Raw genomic sequence first — 25,014 nt, forward strand, 5'->3', positions numbered from 1 at the left:
AATGCAGAGGTTTGAAACACGCTTCACTGGCAAAATTACTTCAATTAATGTGAGTGGAATACAAAGGATAGACTGCAGAAATGTGATGCTGCAACCAGAAATTATGTCATTAATGTGCTTGCATCAACCCAGCACAATGACTGCAAAGGTCTAATTTAAACCGTACATATCACAAAGCTACAGGCTACAATATTAATCAAGTCTCTGATTTCAATGTGACGGATACAGGCTTCTTGTTGGATCACTTTTAGCTTTTCATAAGCCAACAGCAGCTGTTTACCTTGAAGAAAGAAACAAAAGGCCAGACCTATTTGCAGACATTCCCTGTCATGACAATTTAATTATTTTATGCAATACCCGGGTTATCATATCAAAAGAAGAAACAAATATCTCACCTAGAAGCCAAGCCTATAGCTACCAGACCAGTCTGATGGTGAAGTAGGAATAGCAGGAGCTGCCAAGAGCAATGGGTCACCACAGAGTTATTTACTCTGGATTTATTAATCTATTCTGAGTAGGGATTAAATTATTAAGCATCTGCATCTGCCTTAAAATGGAAATGCAAAATCTTCTGACAAACAAATCCAAGGAAATCAGGGGGTTTTGAAGACTAGATTGTTTTGTCTTCACTTTCCTCTGATGTCTTTTAGCAAAGATTTCCATTTGGACCCTTGAGATGCCTTAAGTAGATTTTACTTCTAATAGTACATAACCATGGGGAAAGAAAATGTGACTGCTTTCCACATGAAGTCCAATGAAAGAGCAATTATAGAGCTTACTACTCAATCTTATATACAACAGACCAAGTTGAAGATATCTCCAACCTTTTAAGTGCACTTTAAATCCTACCTTCACGAAATTTTTGCATATTGGGATATACAAATCATTGTTTTTTGGGATATGCCAACTCCCCCAGAACATGCAAAGTTATAAAATGGTAGTATCAGAAGTGGAGTTGTTGAGAGAAATAAGTTAACAAATGTAACATATTTCAGATAGTACCAGGACATAGTAAGTGCTCAATACATACTAACTATTGTTATCATTGTCATTCATTTAATTACTACAAAAAGGAAAGATTAGACACTAGAGAATCTTGCCATTAATAAATAAATAAATAAATAAATAACCAGAGAAGAAAAAACAGAACAAAGCTCCCACAAAAGAAACACCTTTTTCTTTCTGTAGTGGGATTAAAGTCTTCCACATAGTCACCCATTTAGCTAATGATTTGTGAACTCTGACTACATGAGCTACACTATGCTGGGAACAGGGCAGACAAAAATAGGTAAGACACAACCCCTACCCTTAATGACCTACCACACCAACAAAAGGAATTATATTAAAATGAAACATACGAGCTGATGTCTTTTTCATAAAGAGAAGCACCTAGCTATCTGAATATCTGGGATATTCAAAGAGTTGATGAAATTTGAGCCAGGTCTTAAAAAATAAGTCATCACTTTTCAGGCAGACAGTATTAGGAATCAGTTCAGGGAAATATAAGGTCAATTAAAAAAGAAAAATACATCACATCCTTATGCACCAGCAACCAGTAACTAGAAACCTTAATAAATAAATAGCTACTGTTTTAAAAGACAACAGCAAAACAATGTAATACCCAGAAATACATCTAACAAAATACATGTGACACCTCTGAGGACTATATCGCTAAGCATTATTAAAGGACACAAACGAAGATTTTAATAAATGAAAGGAATATGTTCACAGATAAGGAGACTTAACATTGCAAAGATAATTCTCTTAAATTCTATCTATTAGCTATTGAAGGTTCAAGTGATTCTCCAGCCTCAGCCTCCTGAGCTAGCTGGGATTACAGGCATGTAATCCCACCTACATTTTGTATTTTTAGTACAGATGGAGTTTCACCATGTTGGCCATGATGGTCTCGAACTCCTGACCTCAAGCGATTTGCCCACCTCAGCCTCCCAAAGTGCTGGGATTACAGGTGTGGGCCACCATGCCTGGCCACAAAGACAATTTTGAATAGCAAGAGACAATCTCTTCACTTCCTATCAAGATGTATTATAAAGTTATAGGAGTTAAAACAGCACGGTTTGGGTGCAGGTACAAATAATACCATTAAACAAAATAAAGAGCTCAGAAACAGATCCATGCATATGTGAAAAGTTGCTGTGTAACCAAAATAGCATCATAAATCAGTAGAAAAAGGATTCAATAAACAGCATGAGCCAAGCAACTATATAGAAGAAAGATAAAATCAGATCCTCAGTTGATACTATATATAAAAATGGACTTTTGATGGGTTAAAGAAGAAAACATAGGAGATTCTCTTATGACATTGGGATGGAAAAAAGTTTTCTTACATCAAAAATCACATAACAGGCCGGGCACTGTGGCTCACAGCTGTAACCCCAGCACTTTGGGAGGCCAAGGCAGGCAGATCACTTGAGGTCAGGAATTCCAGACCAGCCTTACTCAACATAGTGAAAACCCATCTCTACTAAAAATACAAAAATTAGCCAGGCGTGGTGGCACACGCCTGTAATCCCAGGTACTTGGAAGGCTGAGGCAGGAGACACCCTTGAACCTGGGAGGCAAAGGTTATGGTGAGCTGAGGTCATGCCACTGCACTCCAGCCTGGGCAACAGAGTGAGACTGTCTCCAAAAAAAAAAAAAATCACATAACAAAAAATACTGAGAAATTGTTTTGCATTAAAATTTTTAATTTATTTATAACAAAGACACTGTAAACAAAGGAAAAAGATAAATCCCCAATTGGGAGAAGATATTTGCAATCCATCTAACACACAAGAAGAATTAGTATCTAGAATATATAAACAACCAAACAGAAAATGAAACAAAACCTCCAGAGTCTTACACACTCACTCTTTTCTGGACATGACTGTTCTTCCTCCCCATTCCACCCCCACTGCCCCAACCAGATAGTTTTATTGATGATTATCATACCCAACCTGGCTCAATCTAGCTCCTAACCCTAGATTTCTGAATTACGGGGAAAAAAAAAAGAGTATTTTCTTCTGTAAAGGTGGAAAGATGTAGACATAGCCTGTGCCCCCTGTTTTCTCTCAATACCCAACCTCCTCCCTCACACATGAAGAGACCAGTCTTCAGTAGAACAATGAAGAGGGTATGCAGAGAAAACACACAGGTGACATTCCACATACACTCCTGTTCCTTTGGTAGACTGGTTACATGAGTCAAACAATTCTTTCCACTTAAACTAGCTAGAGGTGAATTTCTGTAACTTACAACCAAGAATTTAAAGAAGTTATTTAATGAGTCTTGAGGAAAATATGTTAGAAAAAAAGGAACAGTATTCATTATTGATTAGCCTTTAAGTAAATAAATTGATTAGCCCTTAAGCAAATAAATTAGCCCTACAAAGACCATTACACAAAAATCTGAAATCCTAAATGAACATAATTAACAAATAAATTCTAACAACCTATTTTAATCTGTGGCACTTACTTAAAAGCAAGCCCACTCCAAAAAATCATGATTCAAATAGATGTATATTTGCTACACAAATATATACATGCTTATCTGATTGCTGAATCTTGATGATTTAGCACAAGTATGCATTCATAATGCATAAATCAACACTTAAGGTGAAAAGGAATTTTTTTCTACCAGACACCCTATAGTCATTATTACTAAAGAAGAAGCCACTTTGAATAAGATGCTGAAAATAACCAATTCTTTTGTCACTCCCAAGAGTCAATCTTTTTTTGTTGTTTTTTGGGATTCTTTTTGAGACAGAGTCTTGCTCTATCGCCCAGGCTGGAGTACAGTGGCACGATCATGACTCACTGCAGCCTCAAACTGCCAGCCAAGGACCAACCATTATTAATCTCCTTCCACTGTGGAAACTGACCATTCAGTCTTATCACATAACCAGGTTTTAATATCTCATAGAATATCATGGCACTTCTCACTCCTTGGTTACCAAATTTCCTTAAAAAGCTTCTTAAGAAGGACTTTTAGCAAAATTCTTCTTGGAAGTTTGAATGAATCGGAACCACTTAGAGCATTTAATCTGTGTCTCTACCAATCCCCCTCAGTGTTTTTTCCAGTGTTAAAGCCAATCTAATTTGGTGAAACAACGGTAAAGAGCTTTCACCTACTGTGAGGAAGAAAAAAACAACAATTCAAATACAGCCCATCTGCTGCTGAGAGCTCCTCTAGAGCGCCTCCCTCACCAACTCTGAATGAGAGGGAAGTGGGACTGGGTGGGTAGAAGGAAAGGAGGAAAGAGCAGCCCTCTCTAAGAGCCACAGGCCCTGGGAAAGTTAGGATTATTAGGGAACAAACTCTGTATTTCTATTTTTTATTCATCTTCTTGACACTCAGCCACATGAACTACTAACTGCATCCTTCTGGGAACTTTCAGCAATTCAAAAAGGAGCATACACAAAGGACTAAGATAGAAGCTAAAGGCTAGATTGTGGAGTACTCTTGCTCAATAAAGTTGCTTCCAGCATTAGTCTCCCAAAATTTTATTTCTTATCAATTTCAAGGAAAAGAACAAGCCCTAATGTAAAAATTTCCTCAAAAAATATGTGGAACACTAGTCTATAAATCTTCAGAAGTTCTGTATCATGTAGATTTCATTCTTTAAAATTGGATTCATTAACTATTTTCCTCTGAAGTTAAAAAACATCTCTCATTACCATTGTAACCTGATTTAAGTACTGGTTTCTTACTATTATATTTCTTCCCATTGTTACAAAGGCAGATAATACATAAATAATAATCACCTACCATTTCAAACACTGGAATTAGAAAGAGAACCAGCCAGGCTTCACCTGCAAGGGCTCATGCATCCCAAGAGGGCAGTTTGTAATGTGCTACATGCATTACAGGATTTAGAGAGAACAAAAGAGAGTGCTTTTACATCTTAACAAAAATGACCCTTAGCACAGGCTGTTCCCTTACCAGCATGTCAGTGGCACTGAGATAGTGCTTGCTGGCCATGCACTGTTCCAGCTTTTGAGGCACTTGCTTGATATTCTCAATTTCATCCAGCAAGTTCAGGACATGCTTATGCTCAATTCCTTCAATCCATAGTTTCCGAAGCTCATCCCGTTTGCAGTGCAGCAGCATCTTGCATGAAAGCAGGTTCTCTTTTACCTACAATAAAACAGATTCAGTCTTGGGTCAGTCCAAAGTCTTGCCAGTCTAAACCTATAATCTGGTTAGTAGTCTTCACTGGTACTACTGTATGTAGCAGTTCCTAATTCCCACTGCCACTTACTCTCCTTGGTCTGCCTCCAAAATTCTAATCCTGGTTCTGACATAGACTCACTTGGGCACATCTCCACCTCTCTCTAATTTCTCTCCCATGAAATGAGAAAAACTACTCCCAACCTACCTTTTCTAGATTACCTTTGAGTAATCTAGAAAAAATTACTAAAGAGAAAGCACTCTGAAAACATGAAGTACCTCATAAATATTGATATACCTAAAAAGGGAGTGATCAGTGCGAGAGTCCATGCTATTATACCTTCCCCAATCCCTGCAAATCTCCTATCCAGCTGATAGGTCACTTGGTCCATGCTTCTAGCTCTAGAACTCCAGCTGAAGTTTAAAACCAAGAAACTGGGTGCTCAACTTAACTGACTAAAATAAAAATAACCCCAGCTTCCAAAAGAGAGTAGGCACATCCAGAGATAATCTCAAAATAAACGGACGTACCAAGGCTTTTTTGCCTTGCATTCTGATTATCAGATATTAAATAAGACAACCTCCACCACCTGTAGATCTGCACGGTATAGCAACTAGCATACGCAAAACATGACAAAATAAAAGGGAGAGCAGAGGAATGGAGGAGGTAGTTGTGATGCACGTGATAGGAGTAAGTTTTTATTTGCTCCCCTAATTGAAAATTTTCCATTTTTGGAAAATGGAAATGACAGCCATGACAGAATGGAATGACAGCCATTTTCCAGCAACATGGAAAAATTTTAAAAACCATGATCTTTCAAAATTCACAGAACTACTTTCATATATTTTTGATAGTCTTCACATGTATGTTATTTAAATTTGAGTTTAAATATTTCTTTACAGTTTTGTTTCTGGTTTTTGTTTGAGGTAAAATTTATCCATGAATGCATCTCAAGTGTACCACATGGTAAGTTTTGGCAAATGCGCCCACTTGTATAATCCAAACCTTCATCAATACATGGGACATGTCCATCAGCGCAGAGAGTCTACCATACTTTTGATAATTGAAAATCTGTATTGTTCTTCTACAAGATTTGATGTGGTGATGAAAATATTCACTGACACTATGCCTCTGGTGATTACAAAACTAAATTTCAACATTCATCCAACAAGTATAGAAAATATGAGGACAAAATACTAAGATTAAAAGGTTTCTTGAGAAACCACCTAATCCCGTCCTACAACTTCATGACAACACCTAAATCATGCTTCTATGAAATTCTCCCATGTTAAAAAAAAAAAAAAAAAAAAAAACAGTCTTGAATAAGAAGACCTTGTAACCTCTCTTAATAAGTATAATAGACTGATTATTAATTTGGGGGGGGTCACAGAACTCTTTGAAAATCTGATGAAGATAATTTCAATTATTTCTACTCCTTCCTGCAATCCCACCAAAGTAATAGCAAAGAAATTTTTTTAAGCATAAAAAGAGAGAACAGAGAAGAAGAACAGCAAATAAGAGATGATAACAAAACTGTGGAAGTTAGCAAGAAGATGGACAGTAGGCAACTAAATTAGCAGGCCAGAGAAATCTGAAAACCTTAGCCTGGAGCAGGATTTGCCAACATCAAAAAGGAGGCACCAAGTATACTAAAGGCAGGGGTACTGGGTTAAAAGTTTCCATAGGAGTATTTTGAGCCCCAAATCCCCATCAAGCCACACACATGGGTAATTCCCTCCCCACAGCATTGGCCAAATTGGGAGCAACTGAACTGGAAAGGATCTAGACAAGGAAATGTCAGGTATGATTGAGCAGAGGGCATGAGACACTACACAGAAAACAGGAGGATGAAGACAAAGTAGGACCTATTAAACAGTATGATCCTCAGCCCCCATGGACTCTCGGTCTCTGTCAACAGTTAGGCTCCAAAACACTGGCGGCTTGACTTTTCACCCCAACACAGGAGACACATGACTTCTCCCTTGGGAAAGTGAACTGGTCCAAGTGAAAAGGCCTATACAGATAGTGACATCTGACGATTCACGGAAGCAACTGCTGAGTCCCTACCCAACAATCATTATGGACAAGCTCCATAACATGTTCTGAGCTTCCAATCAGCTTTGTAGTGCCTGCCTCTTACTCACAAATGGTTAGCCAAGGATCACCAGACATTCACAGAAAGCCTGCAGAATGGAATGACAGGCATCAAAACAAAAAGAGAAAATTACTGAAGCAGGACATGAGGGAACAGAAACTGCAGGAAAGATAATTTTGTTAAACTATAATTAATATCCTTAGGAAAAATAAAAGAAGTTATTACATCAATTAACCAAGGACAGAATGATATAAACATTGTCAAGAAATGAAAAACAACTCTTAGAAATTAAAATAGAAATTTTAAAAATCAAATTGAAAGGTTAGAAGGTATCCTTGAGGAAATCTCCAAATAGGAAAACACCAAAAAATGAGTTAGGAGGTAAAACAAAACAATGGGATTGATCCAAAAGGTCCAACACTTACCAGATAGGAGTTCCAAGTAAGGAAAAGTAAAAAAAAATGGAGTGGAGAAAAAAAGTTAAAAAATAATTAAATCATTAAATCATTTTTTTAAAAAACTTCCTGCCCAGGGCAGTGTCTTACTATAATCCCAGCACTTTGGGAGGCTAAGGTGGAGGGCTGCTGGAGCTCAGGAGTTCAAGACCAACTCTGGCAACACAGGGAGACTCTGTCTCTACAATAAATTAAAAAATCAGCTGGATATGGTGGCACATGCCTGTAGTCCCAGCTACTCAGGAGGCTGAGTTAGGAGATCACTGGAGCCCAGGAGGTTGAGACTGCAGAGAGCCATGATCGTGCCACTGCATCCAGCCTAGGCAACAAAGCAAGACTCCAGCTCTTTTTTTTTTTTTTTTAATAAAAAAAGAAGAAAGAAAAAAATGCCAGAACATGCCAAAACCTAAGTTTTCAGATTGAAAAGGCACACCAAGTGCTCAAGAAAATGGAAGGCAAAAAGGCCCAAGTCAGGACACATTATTCTCACATGTAAGAACACAAGGGATAGAGAGACAATCACAAAAGCTGTCAAAGAAAAAAAGGAAAAACCAGGACCTACACAAAGGCTTGTGAATCAGAATGACATCAGATTTCTCTCAGCAGCAACATTAAAAGCTACAAGACAAAGGAACGATAAACCTTCAAAATTTTAAGAAAGAATTATTTCCCAGAAGAACTATCAATCAAGTATGAGGAAAGAATAAAGACATTTTCCGGCTTGCAAGCTCTCAAAAACTCAACTTTGTATGCACCATATCTCAGCAAACTACTGAAGAATGTGTTCCACCACTACAAGAGAAAACAGAAGAGAAGAAACAAGGGATCCAGGAAACACAATACAGAAGAAAGGTAACAGGACTATCCAATCAGTAACTCCAGGAAAACAACAACACGAGCACACAAGAAAAAACATAATCACAGTATGCTGTATGGCTTAGATGTACATATTAGTGTAGTTATAAAAAGGCAAGCACTGATCATCTATTTAACCAAAACTAGAATAGAACTACATAGAGAGGATGAAGGAAGAGGATGTGGTAGGATGAGGAGAGATTGGGAAGCGGGCTAAGGCCTCATCTTCCGTAATTGGAAGTTAATACATAACATTTAAAAAACACACACACAGCACAAGCATACTATTAGAAATAGAAATACCTAAAAAAGAAAAACTAAAAGAGTAAAAGTCGGCACCTCTGAGATGTTGGAACTGGGACTAGGGTAGGATGAGGTAGGAGAGTCCAGTCTTTTATCATCATTTGTGGCTTTATTTGACTTTTAAACATATCTCTCCGGCCGGCCGCGGTGGCTCACACCTGTAATCCCAGGGCTTTGGGAGGCCAAGGCGGGCAGATCACGAGGTCAGGAGATAGAGACCATCCTGGCTAACAAGGTGAAACCCCCTCTGTACTAAAAATACAAAAATAAAATCAGCTGGGCGTGGTGGCGGGCGCCTGTAGTCCCAGCGACTCCGGAGGCTGACGCGGGAGAATGGCACGAACCTGGGAGGCAGAGCTTGCAGTGAGTTGAGATTGCACCACTGCACTCCAGCCTGGGTGACAGAGCAAGACTCTGTCTCAAAAAAAAAAAGCATCTCTCTAAAAGCCATTCCTAGATTCTACTGGAGTTCTTAGTCTCTAGGTTAAGGACTCCAGCTATTAAATCATTCCATTTTAAATCTTACTTCAAATCTGTTAGAATCTTGATTTCTGATATCCTGCTCATATCACCTTGCTAATATAGTTCTCAGCTTTTTCCTCTATGTGTAATGGTTACCATGGAAACAGTTAAAAATAAATTTTATGTCATACAACACCCAACGAGGCTCTTGATCGAAGAGTGGGGGACAAACTTACAGGGTGTCAGTAAAGCTTGGCAAACTCCTATCTGATTGGAAAAAGACAATTGTGTCATTTCACACTGGGATATGTACAATGTAATCAGCTCACTCCTCACTTTTGCTTACTACATGGAAAGAAAAGTGAAGCAGAATTTGTTGGGGGTAAACAATTGGCATCAGGCTGTGTAGAAAATGACCACGCCAAGATTCTCTAAACCGAGGTAACAAAGCTACAGACCAAAAAAACTACAGGAACTTTTAATACTAAATTGCCCTGAGGTTTCTGCTTTATGATTAGAAAGTCACAGTCATAAAAAAAATGTTATTTTAGAAGTTGGGGGATAGGGTCAGTCAGCCACAAAAAGGAAGAAATAATGAAGAATCACAAAAACATTATGCCAAGCAAAAGAAGCTAGACACAAAAGAGGGCATAACATACAAAGTTCCAGAACAGGCAAAACTAATCCATAGTGCCAGAATTCCAATCAGTAGTTGCTTGGAGCAGGATGTGAGAGAGAACCGACTCCAAAGAGGCAGGAGAGAACTCCGGGGTGATGGTAACACAGTCAGTGATATATACGTTTGCCAAAACTCATTGCACTGCACTCTGAAAATATGGCATTTTACTGCATGTAAACTATACCTCAATAAAGATGGAAAATACAGCCACTGTGGAAAATAGTATGGAGTTTCCTCAAAAAATGAAAAAACAGAACTACCATATGATCCAACAATCTCACTACAGTGTCTATATCAAAAGGAATTGAAGTCAATATGTCAAAGAGACATCTGCACTCCCGTGATCACTGCAGCCTAAGTATCCATCAACAGATGAATGAAAAAAGAAAATATGGTATAAGCACAATGGAATGCCATTCAGCATTTAAAAAGAAAGAAATCTGTTCGGGCATGGTGGCTCACACCTGCCCGAATCCCACCACTTTGGGAGCCTGAGGTGGGTAGATCACTTGAGCCCAGGGGTTTGAAACCAGCCTAGGCAACCTGGTGAAAACCCATCTCCACAAAAAATTAGCTGGGCATAGTGGCATGCACCTGTGGTCCCAGATAGCAGAGGGACTGAGGTGGGAGGATCACCTGAGCTCAGTAAGTTGAGGCTATAGTGAGCCCCAAGATCACGCCATTTACTCCAGCCTGGACAACAGAGTGCGACCCTGTCTCAAAAACAAAAGGAACTCTTGTCATTTGCAACAACACGGATGAACCTGGAGGACATTATGTGAAGTGAAATCAGCCAGACACAGAAAGATGAATATTGCATCATCTCCCTTACATGTAGAATCTAAAATAGTCAAACTCATAGAAGCAGAAAGTAGAGCAGTAGTTACCAGGGACTCGGAGTGAGAGGACGGGTTGAGAAGATGTTGGTCAAATGATACAACACTTCAGTTAGACAAGAGAAGTAAGTTCAAGAAACCCATTGTACAACACGGTGACTACAGTTAATAACAATGTATTGTATGCTTGAAAATTGAAGAAAAGGTAGATTCTAAGTATTCTCACCACAAATAACTGACAAGCATGTGAGGTGATGTGTATGTTAATTAGCTTGGTTTAGCCACTCCACAATGTATATGTATTTCAAAACACCATGCTGTCTACTACAAACATACGTAATTTTTGTCAATTTTTTAAATTAAAAAATAATTTTTTTTAATGGGAAGAAACAGGGCTATACCCATCAATGAATAATAACATTCAAATGTTAGAAAAGTATCAAATAACACTGAATCATTTATTTCTCAAAACTCTGTTTTACTTTTATAAATGTGATGACAGTATTTTCATTTCATTCTATTTAATGTATAAGTATAATTAAGATTGAAAAATTATGTTACTCCATTTCTTCCTTAAACAGATGCATGAAAAGTCAGGTTGTTCAAACCACGACATCAAGTCAGAAACAAATTTCCTTTGCTTTCTCAGAGTTTTAGTAACTTCACAGTTGCTCATAATCACCTGTTCAGCAATAGCTAGAATTTCACAAAAACTACAAGTCACCCTAACTAGAGACTATTAGAAAAAGAGAAAAGAAGGAAAACAGGGCTCAAGAGGCTATTGTGAATAGAAATGTGAGATGATACAGACGGCAGAGAAGTTGAGATTTTTGCAGCCCTCTCTTGGAAAAGATAAAGGGGTGAGAAAAGCAAAGTGGGGCTTTGAATAAAACTGCCTTAGCATTTGTGAGAGGAAGACCAGAGAGATATATATAGTGAGAGGGGCTGATACACACAGGCCTGGGGAAGGTCATAACTTTTAAGTCATAAAATCAGAAAAGTACTGAATTTGGCTGGGCGTGATCACTCTTGCCTGTAACCCCAGAACTTTGGGAGGCCAAGTTGGGCAGATTACTTGAGGTCAGGAGTTCAAGACCAGCCTGGCCAACATGGTGAAACCGCACCTCTACTAAAAAATATAAATATTAGCTAGGTGTGGTGGTGGGTGTCTATAATCCCAGCTACTTTGGAAGGTGAGGCAGGAGAATCACTTGAACCCGGGAGGCGGAGGTTGCAGTGAGCCAAGATCGCACCATTACACTCCAGCTTGGGCAACAGAGCGAGACTCTGTTTCCAAAAAAAAAAAAAAAAAGAAAAGTACTGGGCTGGGCGCAGTGGCTCAAGCCTGTAATCCCAGCACTTTGGGAGGCCGAGACGGGTGGATCACAAGGTCAGGAGATCGAGACCATCCTGGCTAACATGGTGAAACCCCATCTCTACTAAAAAATACAAAAAACTAGCCGGGCGAGGTGGTGGGCGCCTGTAGTCCCAGCTACTCGGGAGACTGAGGCAGGAGAATGGTGTAAACCCGGGAGGCGGAGCTTGCAGTGAGCTGAGATCCGGCCACTGCACTCCAGCCCGGGCGACAGAGCGAGACTCCGTCTCCAAAAAAAAAAAAAAAAAGAAAAGTACTGGGCTGGGCGCAGTGGCTCAAGCCTGTAATCCCAGCACTTTGGGAGGCCGAGACGGGTGGATCACAAGGTCAGGAGATCGAGACCATCCTGGCTAACATGGTGAAACCCCATCTCTACTAAAAAATACAAAAAACTAGCCGGGCGAGGTGGTGGGCGCCTGTAGTCCCAGCTACTCGGGAGACTGAGGCAGGAGAATGGTGTAAACCCGGGAGGCGGAGCTTGCAGTGAGCTGAGATCCGGCCACTGCACTCCAGCCCGGGCGACAGAGCGAGACTCCGTCTCCAAAAAAAAAAAAAAAACAAAAAAGAAAAGTACTGAATTTGGATCAATGAAGAGATAAAGAAGTGAGGGAATGCCTCTGCGTATGCATATTATCTGTAATAAAATACAACAACGTGCAAACAGCTCATTGAAACTATAGACTAGAAATATCCTGAAAAATTCTCTATGAGGCAAGGATAGTAAATGAAAATTAATGTGTTGACATCATTCTTAATTTTAAAAGTATAAAATATTGAGATGTCTTGTTTTTGTTGAATTTTGTTGGCAAAAGTAAATCTACATATAAGCACTATCATAGGTTTTCTCCTGCCATAAGAGACCAACCCAATTTTTTCCATGGAGTCTTATAGAAAGCTCCTAGAAAGAACAAACCTTGGAAATACCATTCAATGTTCTGTTTAAAAGCCTTTTAGAACTACAGATCATTTTTAAATTATCTTCAAACTTGTATTGCCTGTGCTTTCTTTCCCCGGGTTTTTTCAGTTGCCATTCTAAGGTCTGAAATTCTGAGAGGCTCCCCTCAACGCTTTCCAATACCTTCCTTTGAGCTGCAGAGCCTAAATACAGTACACAAATACACACACACCTGAACTTAATGCAAAGATCACCTCATGGTTCCTGCGACTGCATTAATGTGCTCTAGAGTGCCGCACACATTTAAAATTATATCTCATTATTACCCACTGTTTAGCATGTCCATTTATAGAAACCAAAGGCCTTCTCCCTTTCTCATACAAGTGGCTAGAATTTTCCATCTTATATTTGGGTTGTAAATAACTTCCTACCAAACCTTGTTGTTCTACTAGGACATTTTTAATATTAAGGCTACTCCTCGTTCTAATTCTACCTTTCAAGGTATAATCTCATTTAAAAGCCAGAATTATTTTAGGTATATATTAAATAATAAATGTTTCATTACTCAATGATTAAGCCCTAACAACTTCACTTGAATAATCGTGTACAGTTATTTCTCATTATAGGCAAGAAAAATGAGATTCAAAACTTGATCTAGTACCAACAAGGTGGTCAAAATTGGGATGAAATGTTAAGTGTTTGTGTGCACATCACAACAAAGCCAGGTATCTCCCTTCAACCTACCCTGCTCCAGTGATAAGCATTAGACTACTCTGTAACTTTAAAGAAATCTGAGGTCATCTCATTCACCTAGTACACCATAGAGAAACACACCAATTCATTTGGCCCAAATCCCCAATTTGTCTCAACTCATATCCATCTATTTTGGTGCTGCCGCTATAATAAGCTGGTCGGTCATTATTATGAGAGAACTGGCAAGACCTATGGAATTGGAGGTTTACCAATGCAATAACATCTCATTTTGAGAAAGTTTACAATGCATTCAAAAGTAATAGAACTGCCCAATTATTTTGCTTATCGTCCACATTACTTGACCTGATCAATTGTACATGGTATCAAGGCTGAGCCTATGAGCCTTCTGTTGAGATCTCGACTCTACAAAAACAATTTTAAAATTAGCTAGGCATGGTAGTGAGTGCTTGTGATCCCAGCTACTCAAGAGGCTGAGGCAGGAGGATCCCTTGAGCTCAGGAGTTTGAGGCTGCAGTGAGCTATGATGGCACCACTGCACTCCCGCCTAGACAACACAGTGAAACCCTATCTCTAAAATAAATCAATAATTAAATTTTTTTTTAAAAAAGCTTGGACCATCAGGGAAGAAAGTTAAATCCATCTGTCAGCTCATTTTTATCCTCAAAAACATAGAATCTACCAATATAATATAAATCAATATATGAAAGTAATGTCAAAAAATGAGATGTGTAGGCCACGCACAGTGGCTAACACCTCTAATCCCAGCACTTTAGGAGACCAAGGCAGAAGGATCACTTGATGGAGTATGAGACTATTCTGGGCAACATACAGAGACCCAGTCCCTGCAAAAAAATCAAATATTAGCCAGGCATGGTGGAACGCACCTATGGTCCCAACTACTCAGAAGGCTGAGGCAAGAGGATCACCTGAGTCTGGGAGATCGAGGCTATGGTGACTCATGATGGTGCTACTGCACACCAGCCCGGGTGATGGAGACAGACTCTGTCTCAAATGGGAAGCATAAACAGTTCTGTGGTCTCAAGCTTTAAAAAGTGGCAATGGACAAATAGGAACATCTTCATTTGCCTTGGTCCCCACTGAAATCTATTCCCAGCACAGCAGCTAGAGTGGGCCTTTTAAAATGTTAGCCACACCATGTTATTCCTGTGCTCAAAGCCTTACAATCAATACTGATAGTTAAAATCAATGTCTTTCCAGTGACCTACAAGACCCTACGTGACTTCCACCCACCCATCCACCACACCACATGCCCTAGCTCTCTCATCTCTCTCCTGCCACTCTCCCCATGCCTCATTTTGCTTCAACCTCACCAACCACCTTGCTGCTGCTCCCAACCTCCAATCATGTCCCTGCCTTAGCATCTGGGCACCTGTGTCCTTTCCTCCTGGAATGCTCTTCCTGACACTCTCCCTAACCTCCTTCAGATGTTGGCTCATATAGTACCTCAGTGAAGCCCTGTCTGGCCAACCCAGCTAAAACAGGAACTCCCTAGTCTCCCCTCCTTGGTGGGGGGGTGGGGGTGTGTGTAGCACTTCTCACCATCTGCTATACCACACTTTACTCATATATTCACTTATAGTCTATAGTCTGTCTCCCCCGAGTAGAATGTAAGCTCCACAAGGACAGAAATATTTGTGTTTTCCCAGTTAGAATGGCAATCATTAAAAAGTCAGGAAACAACAGGTGCTGGAGAGGATGTGGAGAAATAGGAACACTTTTAACACTGCTGATGGGACTGCAAACTACTTCAACCATTGTGGAAAACAGTGTGGCGGTTCCTCAGGGATCTAGAACTAGAAATACCATTTGACCCAGCCATCCCATTACTGGGGATATACCCAAAGGATTATAAATCATGCTGCTATAAAGACACATGCACACGTGTTTATTGCGGCACCATTCACGATAGCAAAGACTTGGAATCAACCCAAATGTCCATCAGTGACAGACTGGATTAAGAAAATGTGGCACATATACACCATGGAATACTATACAGTCATAAAAAAGGATGAGTTCGTGTCCTTTGTAGGGGCATGGATGCAGCTGGAAGCAAACTATCTCAAGAACAGAAAACCAAACACCGCATGTTCTCATTCATAGGTGGGAATTGAACAATGAGATCACTTGGACACAGGAAAGGGAACATCACACACCAGGGCCTATTGTGGGGAGGGGGGAGGAGGGAGGGATAGCATTAGGAGATATACCTAATATAAATGACGAGTTAATGGGTGTAGCACACCAACATGGCACATGTATACATATGTAACAAACCTGCACGTTGTGCACATGTACCCTAGAACTTAAAGTATAATAAAAAATAAAAAAAAATTTGTGTTTTCTTCACTTCTATACCTGAAAATCTAGAACAATCCTCAACACAAAGTAGACACTCAATACATAGAGACTACATAAATGTTATTCAACATTATCTATTTGTTCGTTTTCTATCCTCTCATTTGCACATAAGCTCCATGAGGACAGGAACTGGTGTTTCCCATTTGTGCAGCCCTAGCACCTAAAACAGAACCAGCAACGTAGCGGGCACTCAACAGATATTTGCTGCATGAATGCTTATTCTTTTGGCAGAGAACACAAAGAAAATTTCAACTCAGATCTACACATTCTCAGCATCTTGCTTGGCTCTGAGATAACGTAGCCCAATTGTTACTGAATCATCCATGTTTTCACTTTAAAAAAATACATACCTATATTTCATATATAATCCAAAGTGCAATTAAAAGCCAAAAATGACAGGAAAAGATTAGTGAGAAAACATCAGTGTTTCCTTGGTGATAAGAAATGGACTGTCATGGTACAAAATTGTCAAAAACAAATTCATTTTCGTTTTCCCCCAACACTTTTATTTTCCCATTAATCAATTATTAAAGGCTCTTTTGAAAAGAGCTTTGACCTTTTATTTATCTTCCCAATACTGAAGCTAATTCATAACCCAGAATAGTATGACATTTACTTTCTTGACAACTATCAGATATAATAGTTTTGTTATTTTCTTTTGCTCAAAACTCTAGCATACTGAAAATGAGGACGGTCAGAAATGTGGCTACTAAAACAAATGTGAAATGATCAAGACGAGGCTCTTTTTCAGTATCAGGAGAACATTGTTTGTTTGCAGCAAAGATGCTACTGACTCAGAGTGATGGGAAGCAAAGCAGAAATCACTGCTGGTGCTTCCCGTGAGATTAGGACAATGTCTTTTCAGTCAACCAGACTAATCAGAAAACACAAATACCATGAGGTCCTTCACCTTTGCTGTGATTACCCAAGGCAAGGCCAGAAGGTCAGCAGCTCTATACATTCACCGACCCCTCCTGAGCTTAGTATATTGGGTTAAAATGGATTACAGTTTACTTTAAATCTAGAGCAAGTGATCTATAACTTTACCAAGTTTCATAGATAAATCCATAGGATGAACTCAGCACTTGTAAAGGCAAACATTTATAGTATCCCTTTCAAAAATGCCCAGTTATAGCCAGGCATGGTGACGCATGCCTGTAATCCCAGCTACTCGGGAGGCTGAGGCAAGAGAATCACTTGAACCCAGGAGGTGGAGGTAGAGGTGAGCTGAGATTGCACAATTGCACTTCAGTCTGGGCAACAAGAATGAAACTCTGCCTCAAAAAAAAAAAAAAAAAAAAAATGCCCAGTTAATTTTAAAATGTAGAGAGGTCAACATGTGGCTTCCAAAAAGGTTAAGAGCATACTGATTCTGGAACTAGACTCTTAGACATTGAAAGTCATATATCATCAGTATTTGTAGAAGCATAATTTATATATCTGCTCACAAAATCATAATAAAAGACCTAATGGACACAAAACAAAACATGAAGATGCCATATGCACAGCTGTTACTGGGCAGATACAGGCCAGACAGTCCCCTAACCAATCTCATAGCATAGGGCAGTGAATTTTAAATCACGGTCTATGCATGCCTCAGTCCCACAGTAGTGGGGAGAACCAAGCATGATGCTTTAGACCTCTCACCCCAAAACCAAATAAGAGGAGAGCATTGCCTCTCCTAATGATTGATATGCTGGTATTCTACAAAATATCACCCAAAAAAAAAAAAGTTTCTGCTGCTTTAAAAATGCCTGAAAATCAGCATCAAAGGCTTTAGAATCAGGGAGATTAGAGTTCAAATTCTAAATTCATTGAGATGATTGGACATAATCATCCCTTGCAAAGACTCAGTGTTCAGTAAGTGGTGGCAATTATTGTTATTTATCACAGGGTAGTACTGAGCGGTATTAAAGGAGTGATCTCAAAATATACAGTTAAAAACCACATAACTATAATGTTATACTACATAATCCTTATTTGATCAGTTCATCCTTTGCCCAATTGTGAAAATACTCCTTACAAAACCATTTTATCCTTTAGGTACAAAAGGCAATAGTACCCAAGAACCAAGATTTTTCTCTAGGACCTAATGCAAAAGGAAGAAAGTGGGGGCAGGGAGCAAGATGGGGTAGGAGAAGAGAGAGAAGGGGAGAAAGAAGGTGGGGGAAGGAAGAAAGGAAGGAGGAGAAAAAGGGAGAAAAATAACAAATAAAAGAAAAATTGTTCCAAAACATGAAAAGAAAACTACAAAATAAAAATTAATGGCAGGGTGCGGTGGCTCATGCCTGTAATCCCAGCACTTTGGGAGGCCCAGGCGGGAGGATCACGAGGTCAGGAGATCGAGACCATCCTGGCTAACACGGTGAAACCCCGTCTCTACTAAAAATACAAAAAAAAATTAGCCAGGCGCGGTGGCAGGCACCTGCAGTCCCAGCTGCTGCTCAGGAGGCTGAGGCAGGAGAATGGTATGAACTCGGGAGGCAGAGCTTGCAGTGAGCCGAGATCATGCCACTGCACTCACTCCAGCCTGAGCAACAGAGTGAGACTCCATCTCAAACACTTAAAAAAAAAAAAAAATTAATACACATTGGTCACAACTAAAGCATGATATTCAAGAATTTTGCTTTTTTGCCAGGCATGGTGGGTCACACCTATAATCCCAGCACTTTGGGAGACTGAGGCAGGAGGATTGCTTGAGCCCAGGAGTTCAAGGCTTCAGTGAGGCACTACTGCACTCTAGCCTGGGCAACACAGCAAAGCTCCATCTCTAAAAAAAAAATTGTTTTCATAAACATTTCATTTTATGTTTAAATAATCTGTAGCTTAAATTTTCTTCACTTCACAAAAAATACCAAGAATGCACAATAAATGCAGGCAAATCACACCAACTTCAATGTAGGAGACATACTCTCTTCTGTGGTTTAGATTCCGATAAAAGGGCATTCAGCTGGCTGCCCTCCAATTCATGTGAGTGTAAATAGGTCGGCCACTAAGATTCAGAATAGGCACTGACTCAACGGTCCGAATATTATGCTTTGTTGTTTAGACGTGTGAAGTACAGGAATAACTGCTAGAATGAGAATGGAGAATACAAGGGCCAGTATGCCTACTAGTTTGTTAGGGATGGACCGTAAGACACAAGCAAATGGAGGCCATCTTGCTTGTCTCCTTCCACACTGCAGTGAGAAATAATGGCAGAACCAATGATAAGACACAGCGGAGGGGAGAAATCACCCGAGGATGCCTTCTGTGGTCTTTCCCAGCCAGCCTTTCCAGATACCTCCAGAACTCCTGAAAAGCAGCATTTTGAATCACTTATGAATGACCATTAGCCACTACCATGGCTCCTCTCCAAGCTGCAACGCCTATACTGACAGGAAGTGCTGCCATCACCGGACAAAAAGGGAGGAATACCTGCTTTATTTTATTTCGGGAGTTAGTGATGCGCTCTGTGATGCTCTGGTATGTGCGAATGGCTGTCGTCAATTCTGTGTAGTGCTGCACAATCAATTCATCCAGGTCACGGTCACATTTCTCGTAGGCTTCTTCAAGGCGACCCTTCTCATTTTCCCTGTCTTCGACATCATCACTAGTAGACAGAGTCCTGGTGAAGGCAGAGAGTATATCAAGCTGAGTAAAACTTGAAAGTAAAATGCAAAAGAAAGGTGAAGCACATTCATCTTACTAACTAGGAAATGAAGTAAGTTACAAACACAAAACACAAAACTTCCTTCACAGTAAATTCCAATAGCCCATCTAAGTGGATTTGTTGTTGCCTATCCAAGGGGCCCTTCTCCTCTGTCACTGGCATTAGAACTGATTTTAATCAGCTAGCAGGCAGGCAGCAACGGTTCAAGAGACTGGGTAACTCTTGATTTGAGTGAACTGTTCCATTCTCCTTATCAGTGACAAGTCTGGTCAATGAGACAGACCTAAGGAAGTACTAGGAACAATTTTCTGCAAGAATAATAACAAGAAAAGGTCCCTTTCCCAACCCTAGGTATCACTGTACAAAGATAAGATACTCAGACACTTCAGCCGTGGGTCTGAGTAACCGCAGAAGGAAAAGCCAGGAGGAATGCCAAGCTATCACTATGTCCCTGGTCACCAAAGCAGCCCTGCAGCGGCCTTACCTCAGGACTCCTTGTTAGGGGAGATAATAAATATCCATTGTTTAAGTCACTTTCAGCTGGTCTTTTTCATACATAGCTGAAAGCACAGTAATGGATACAATTACTTATACACTGAGGAACCACCTTCCAAAAAGCTCATTTGAATGACCTGAATTTGGTATGGAGCCCCCAGCAGTCTGGAAATAAGGTCATATGAATTCTAAAATCTCTTACAACAGCAGTCATCTAATGTATCCTACAGGACAGTTCCTGCACTTACTAGTCCTCAAACAGCACTAACAAGATTGATATGAATCAACAATAACCAGGGAATGAGATAGATATACTTATTAAAAATATTTCAATAACTTCGTTTGATACATGGACCACAGATCTTTGTTTCCTCTACTATCTTTCTCGGATAATTTTTTTTAATTTAGTATTATAATCAGTAACAAAGGAACCTTTTCCTCTTATCTGTTGGCTGTGGTAATTTAGAGTTTCATTAAATTCCCTCAGATTTGTCAGCTTATACATTCAGCCTAGTTTATTTCATTTATCTTTTTTAATTTAGGGAGGGGGATATTTTAGGTTCTCAATGATGGATACCATCAATTATAAGTCCATCATTAGAACTGCTTTCAGAGATGGTCTGTCAGCAAATTAATCACATATCCACTTCTAGATATTTGCAAGCAAAATACTGTACAATAGTCTGCTCTGAATTGTCATTTAGAGCAAAGGATCTTAATTCATGAGCCACACAATATATAAAACTCCTTTTTCAATTTATAGGGAAATTCAGGCCAGTCTCTGACTTCAATCTAACCTCCAAAAAGAATTTTATAATTCTTTTTGTTAGGTGTTAGGGATGCCAAAAGATCAGCTCTATCATGAATACAGGTAGGGGGATGGCAGGAACGAAGGCAAAGAAGCTAAGTGCAAAAGCCACTAAGGACAGTGTGCGATGCTCCGGAAAGGAACACTACTGGGAACCACAAGACTTGATTTAAAGCCTTTACATGAGAGATCCTGTTTCCTCATTTGTAAACTGGTGACCCTAAACCAGACTACTTCCAAGGTTTCTTGCAGGTAGAGAATACCACCCAAGTGTTTGACTATTAAAGTAAATCAGAAAGGAGAATGTAAGCGAAACTAGGCTTCAAAGATAGAGCTACCAAGATTACTTGCAATATTTGGGTACAGAGCAGCTTAGCATGTATCATGTCTTCTTCTTGTTTTAATGATACACAACTTTGCTCTTTAAATCTGAAACTTCCAGGCTGTTAATCTAAAGTAAAGCATAATCAGAAAATGCCTTCAATTTATCAACTGTCCCAAAGGTAAGGGTTCCTAGATGTTGAACTCTATTATTTCCCCGTGTAACAGCAGTCACAGAATTGGCAAAGCTACACCAAATCAGTCTGCCATCTTTACAAGGCTTTTCATGATTTCCGCTCCACTACCATTTGTGGAAAAAATATAACATTTCACATTGTTTACCTTAACTAGTTAGAATTACCATTAAGGAAAATGTCAGGCCCAGAGAGGACACCTTCTCTGGCATCAGCTGTCACTGTGAACACATTACTAGATCATTAGGAGTTATTTAGGGAATAGAAAGGATTACTAAAATGAAGATTAGAGAGTAAATTGGGTCTACTGGGGAGTTTGCCTCCTATTTTCCTTTTTCAAGAAAATATTTATGTAAGAAATACCCTGTGCCAGCTTTGCCCCATATTTGAAATGTATCCTCTTGATGTAAACTGGGATGAATAATATTTTGTCTTTAGTGAAAAATATTTACATTACAGAACTCAGAGTGCAAAACTATTAAAGCTTTTTTTTTTAATTAGAGAAAAGGCAGCAAGGATAATAAAAATAATAATAGCCGCTAATATTTAGAGAGGCTTACTAGCTGCCAGGAGCCAGCTGTGTTGCACATTTTATAGAATGTATGTTTAATCCTCATAACAGGCCTTTGGAGTAGGTCCTATTATTATTCCCTCCCCTCTTTTTACAGATGAAACAGCTGAGATTTAAAGAGTTACATTAATTTACACCACCTCACACAATGAAGGTTAGGAATAGTATGGGGATTTTAAACCCAGGTTGGTCTGCTTTCAGATTGCACTCCTAACAGCTACAGAGTGGTGTCTCTTCAGGCAGAGTAAAGCTGCCTGGGTTAGAATCGTGGCTCCACCATACTGACTACTCATGACCTTAGTAATAGCATCTCATTTTGCTCATCTATAAAGTGAAAATACTAAGATACCTTCCACATAGGGTTGTTAGTGAGAATTATATGAGATCAAACAAGGCCTGGTATGTCATTAGCACTCAACAAATGTTGGTGGTTGTCGTTAGCTATTATTGTTCTAGTAATAACAGTAGTAATAGCAGCAGCAAAGGCAGTAGCGTTTTTCCACAATATAATAAAAAGTACACCCTCTGAAGACAAAAGTTAAAATCCCACCGCCCCCAAAATACTAGATCACTTAACTCTGGGCATTAGGTTTAAACTCTCTGGTTCTCACTTTATTCCTCCTTAATGTCAAGAATGGTGAAGGTTGAGATTTTATCCTACTTGCAAGCTAAGAGGTTAGCCACAGTTTCACAGGTGCTGGCAGAAGACACAAAATTCCTGGAGCTCCTCAAATCCAGAAGACTTGATCACACTCATAGCACAGCAAGCGGCGTAAGTGCAGCATGTTCACATCAGTTCCCCTCGTCCCCGAATCCCACAAGGGTCAGGCAGATGGGCCCAAAGAGAAGCCTGCCCACATAGGCAGCTTCTGGAGAAGAACTCCGAGCTCCAAAAACTGAATCTAAGCTCAGAGACTGGACTGGAAACACACCTGCCCCTTGCTCTGGAGTGAGAGACCATCTCTATCTTCCAACGCTGTTTGCTAAACAAACATCCTTGGAAAAATAACCTAAAACAAAGGGCAATCAGTGCTTGGCTCACAAGAACTGCAGAAACATAAGAGACCTGAGGAGAATAATCTCCCAACAATAATAAAATCTAAGTCATTGGGTTCCTTCAAGGATTGAATGCATGGTGCCAAGCAACAGCAGGCAGTGAATATTTATTTCCAAGCTCTGTTTTCTTTTCTGCAATATGAGAGCAGAAATACAATGTCTCAGACAATAAATATTTGTCTGAGATAAATATTCAATAAAAATGAATAAATGATAGACCATAAAAGCATGAGAGGCCAGGCGCGGTGGTTCACACCTGTAATCCCAGCAATTTGGGAGGCCAAGGAGGGCGGATCACAAGGTCAGGAATTCGAGATCAGCCTGGCCAATACGGTGAAACCCTGTCTCTACTAAAAATATAAAAAATCAGCCAGGCGCAATGGCCTGTGCCTGTTGTCCCAGTTACTCTGGAGGCTGAGGCAGGAGAATCACTCGAACCCAGGAGGCAGAAGTTGCAGTGAGCCGAGATCGCACCATTGCACTTCAGCCTGGGCAACAGAGTGAGACTCCATCTCAAAAAGAAAAAGAAAGAAAAGCATGAAAGAGCTGACTAATTCTAGGGAAAGTTCTCAATGCACGCTAGCAAATCCCAGCAAATTTCAGTGTGGGATTATCACTAGTCCCTTAACCTGAACAGACAGCAGTGCAGAAAAGAACACTTGTCATTGAGCTCACTCCACCAGTCAGGTCATGAACCTCTCTTCAGCCTTCTAAGCCTCTGTGCAATGCAGAGCTCTACCAGTTCACAAAGCAATTCACTGCAATTTTGAACAGCTTTACTTATTATAAAGCCTTCCATTAAAATCAAATAAAATCAGCCTCTTTATCATTTCTACCCATTGATCCTAGTCCCATCTTTTTCTGTAACACAAAAAATGTCTATTCCTTCTTCCATAAAATTTCCCTTTAAATGGTAAAGGACTTTCGATAGTTCTTTCTTGGGTTACGCACCTCCAATTTCTTCAACTGTTTCTTCCATATCATGACTTCCAACAGCCCACCATCCTTTTTGCTTTCATCTGAAGTCCCCTCGGAAACAGGTAACACTCACATAGAACTTACTATGTGCCAGGCATTAATCTAAGTGGTTTACACATATTAATTAATTTATTGCAAAAACATCCTTATAAGGTAGGTACCTGTATTAATCTGTTTTCATGCTGCTGATAAAAACACACCCGAGACTGGGCAATTTACAAAAGAAAGAGGTTTACTGGACTTACAATTCCACGTGGCTGGGGAGGCCTCATGGTGAAAGGTGAAAGTGAAAGGCACGTATCACATGGCAGCAGACAAGAGAATAGGGCTTGTGCAGGGACTCCCCTTTTTAAAGCCATCAGATCTCGTGAAACTCATTCACTATCACAAGAACAGTGCAGCAAGGAGAGACCTCCTCAATTCAATCAACCCCTACTGAGTTGCTCCCACGACACGTGGGAATTGTAGGAGTTAAAATTCAAGATGAGATGTCGATGCAGACACAGCCAAACCATATCAGTACCATACTTATCCCTCTTTGTAGAGATAAAGAGATTGAGTTTTTTATTCAAGGCACAGTCTTTAAGGAGCAGAGTCTGACCTCAAACCTGGGCCATATGGCTCTTAATGGCTTCACTAACCTGCCTCTCAGATGTGCTGAGAAGTGAACACAACATACTTCCAAATGGAAAGAGGTTTTATATCCCACAACATGAACACT

At 39.8% G+C, this 25,014-nt stretch overlaps 1 protein-coding gene across 4 annotated transcripts in view; it reads right to left on the minus strand.

Moving 5' to 3' along the window:
* Nucleotides 1–25,014, minus strand: part of EXOC4 (exocyst complex component 4) — an 823,024-nt gene that overhangs the window by 780,335 nt on the left and 17,675 nt on the right. For all 4 annotated transcript variants that reach the window (XM_033193639.1, XM_033193641.1, XM_033193640.1 and 1 more), the window contains exons 2-3: nt 19,636–19,825; nt 4,942–5,136 (exon numbers count right to left, since the gene is read on the minus strand). In XM_033193639.1, coding sequence (XP_033049530.1) covers nt 4,942–5,136; nt 19,636–19,825 — 385 coding nt within the window. The remainder of the gene's footprint in view (nt 1–4,941; nt 5,137–19,635; nt 19,826–25,014) is intronic.

This window comes from Trachypithecus francoisi, unplaced genomic scaffold (genome assembly GCF_009764315.1).
Source record: "Trachypithecus francoisi isolate TF-2019V2 unplaced genomic scaffold, Tfra_2.0 Lachesis_group4, whole genome shotgun sequence".
NCBI classification, from domain to species: domain Eukaryota; kingdom Metazoa; phylum Chordata; class Mammalia; order Primates; family Cercopithecidae; genus Trachypithecus; species Trachypithecus francoisi.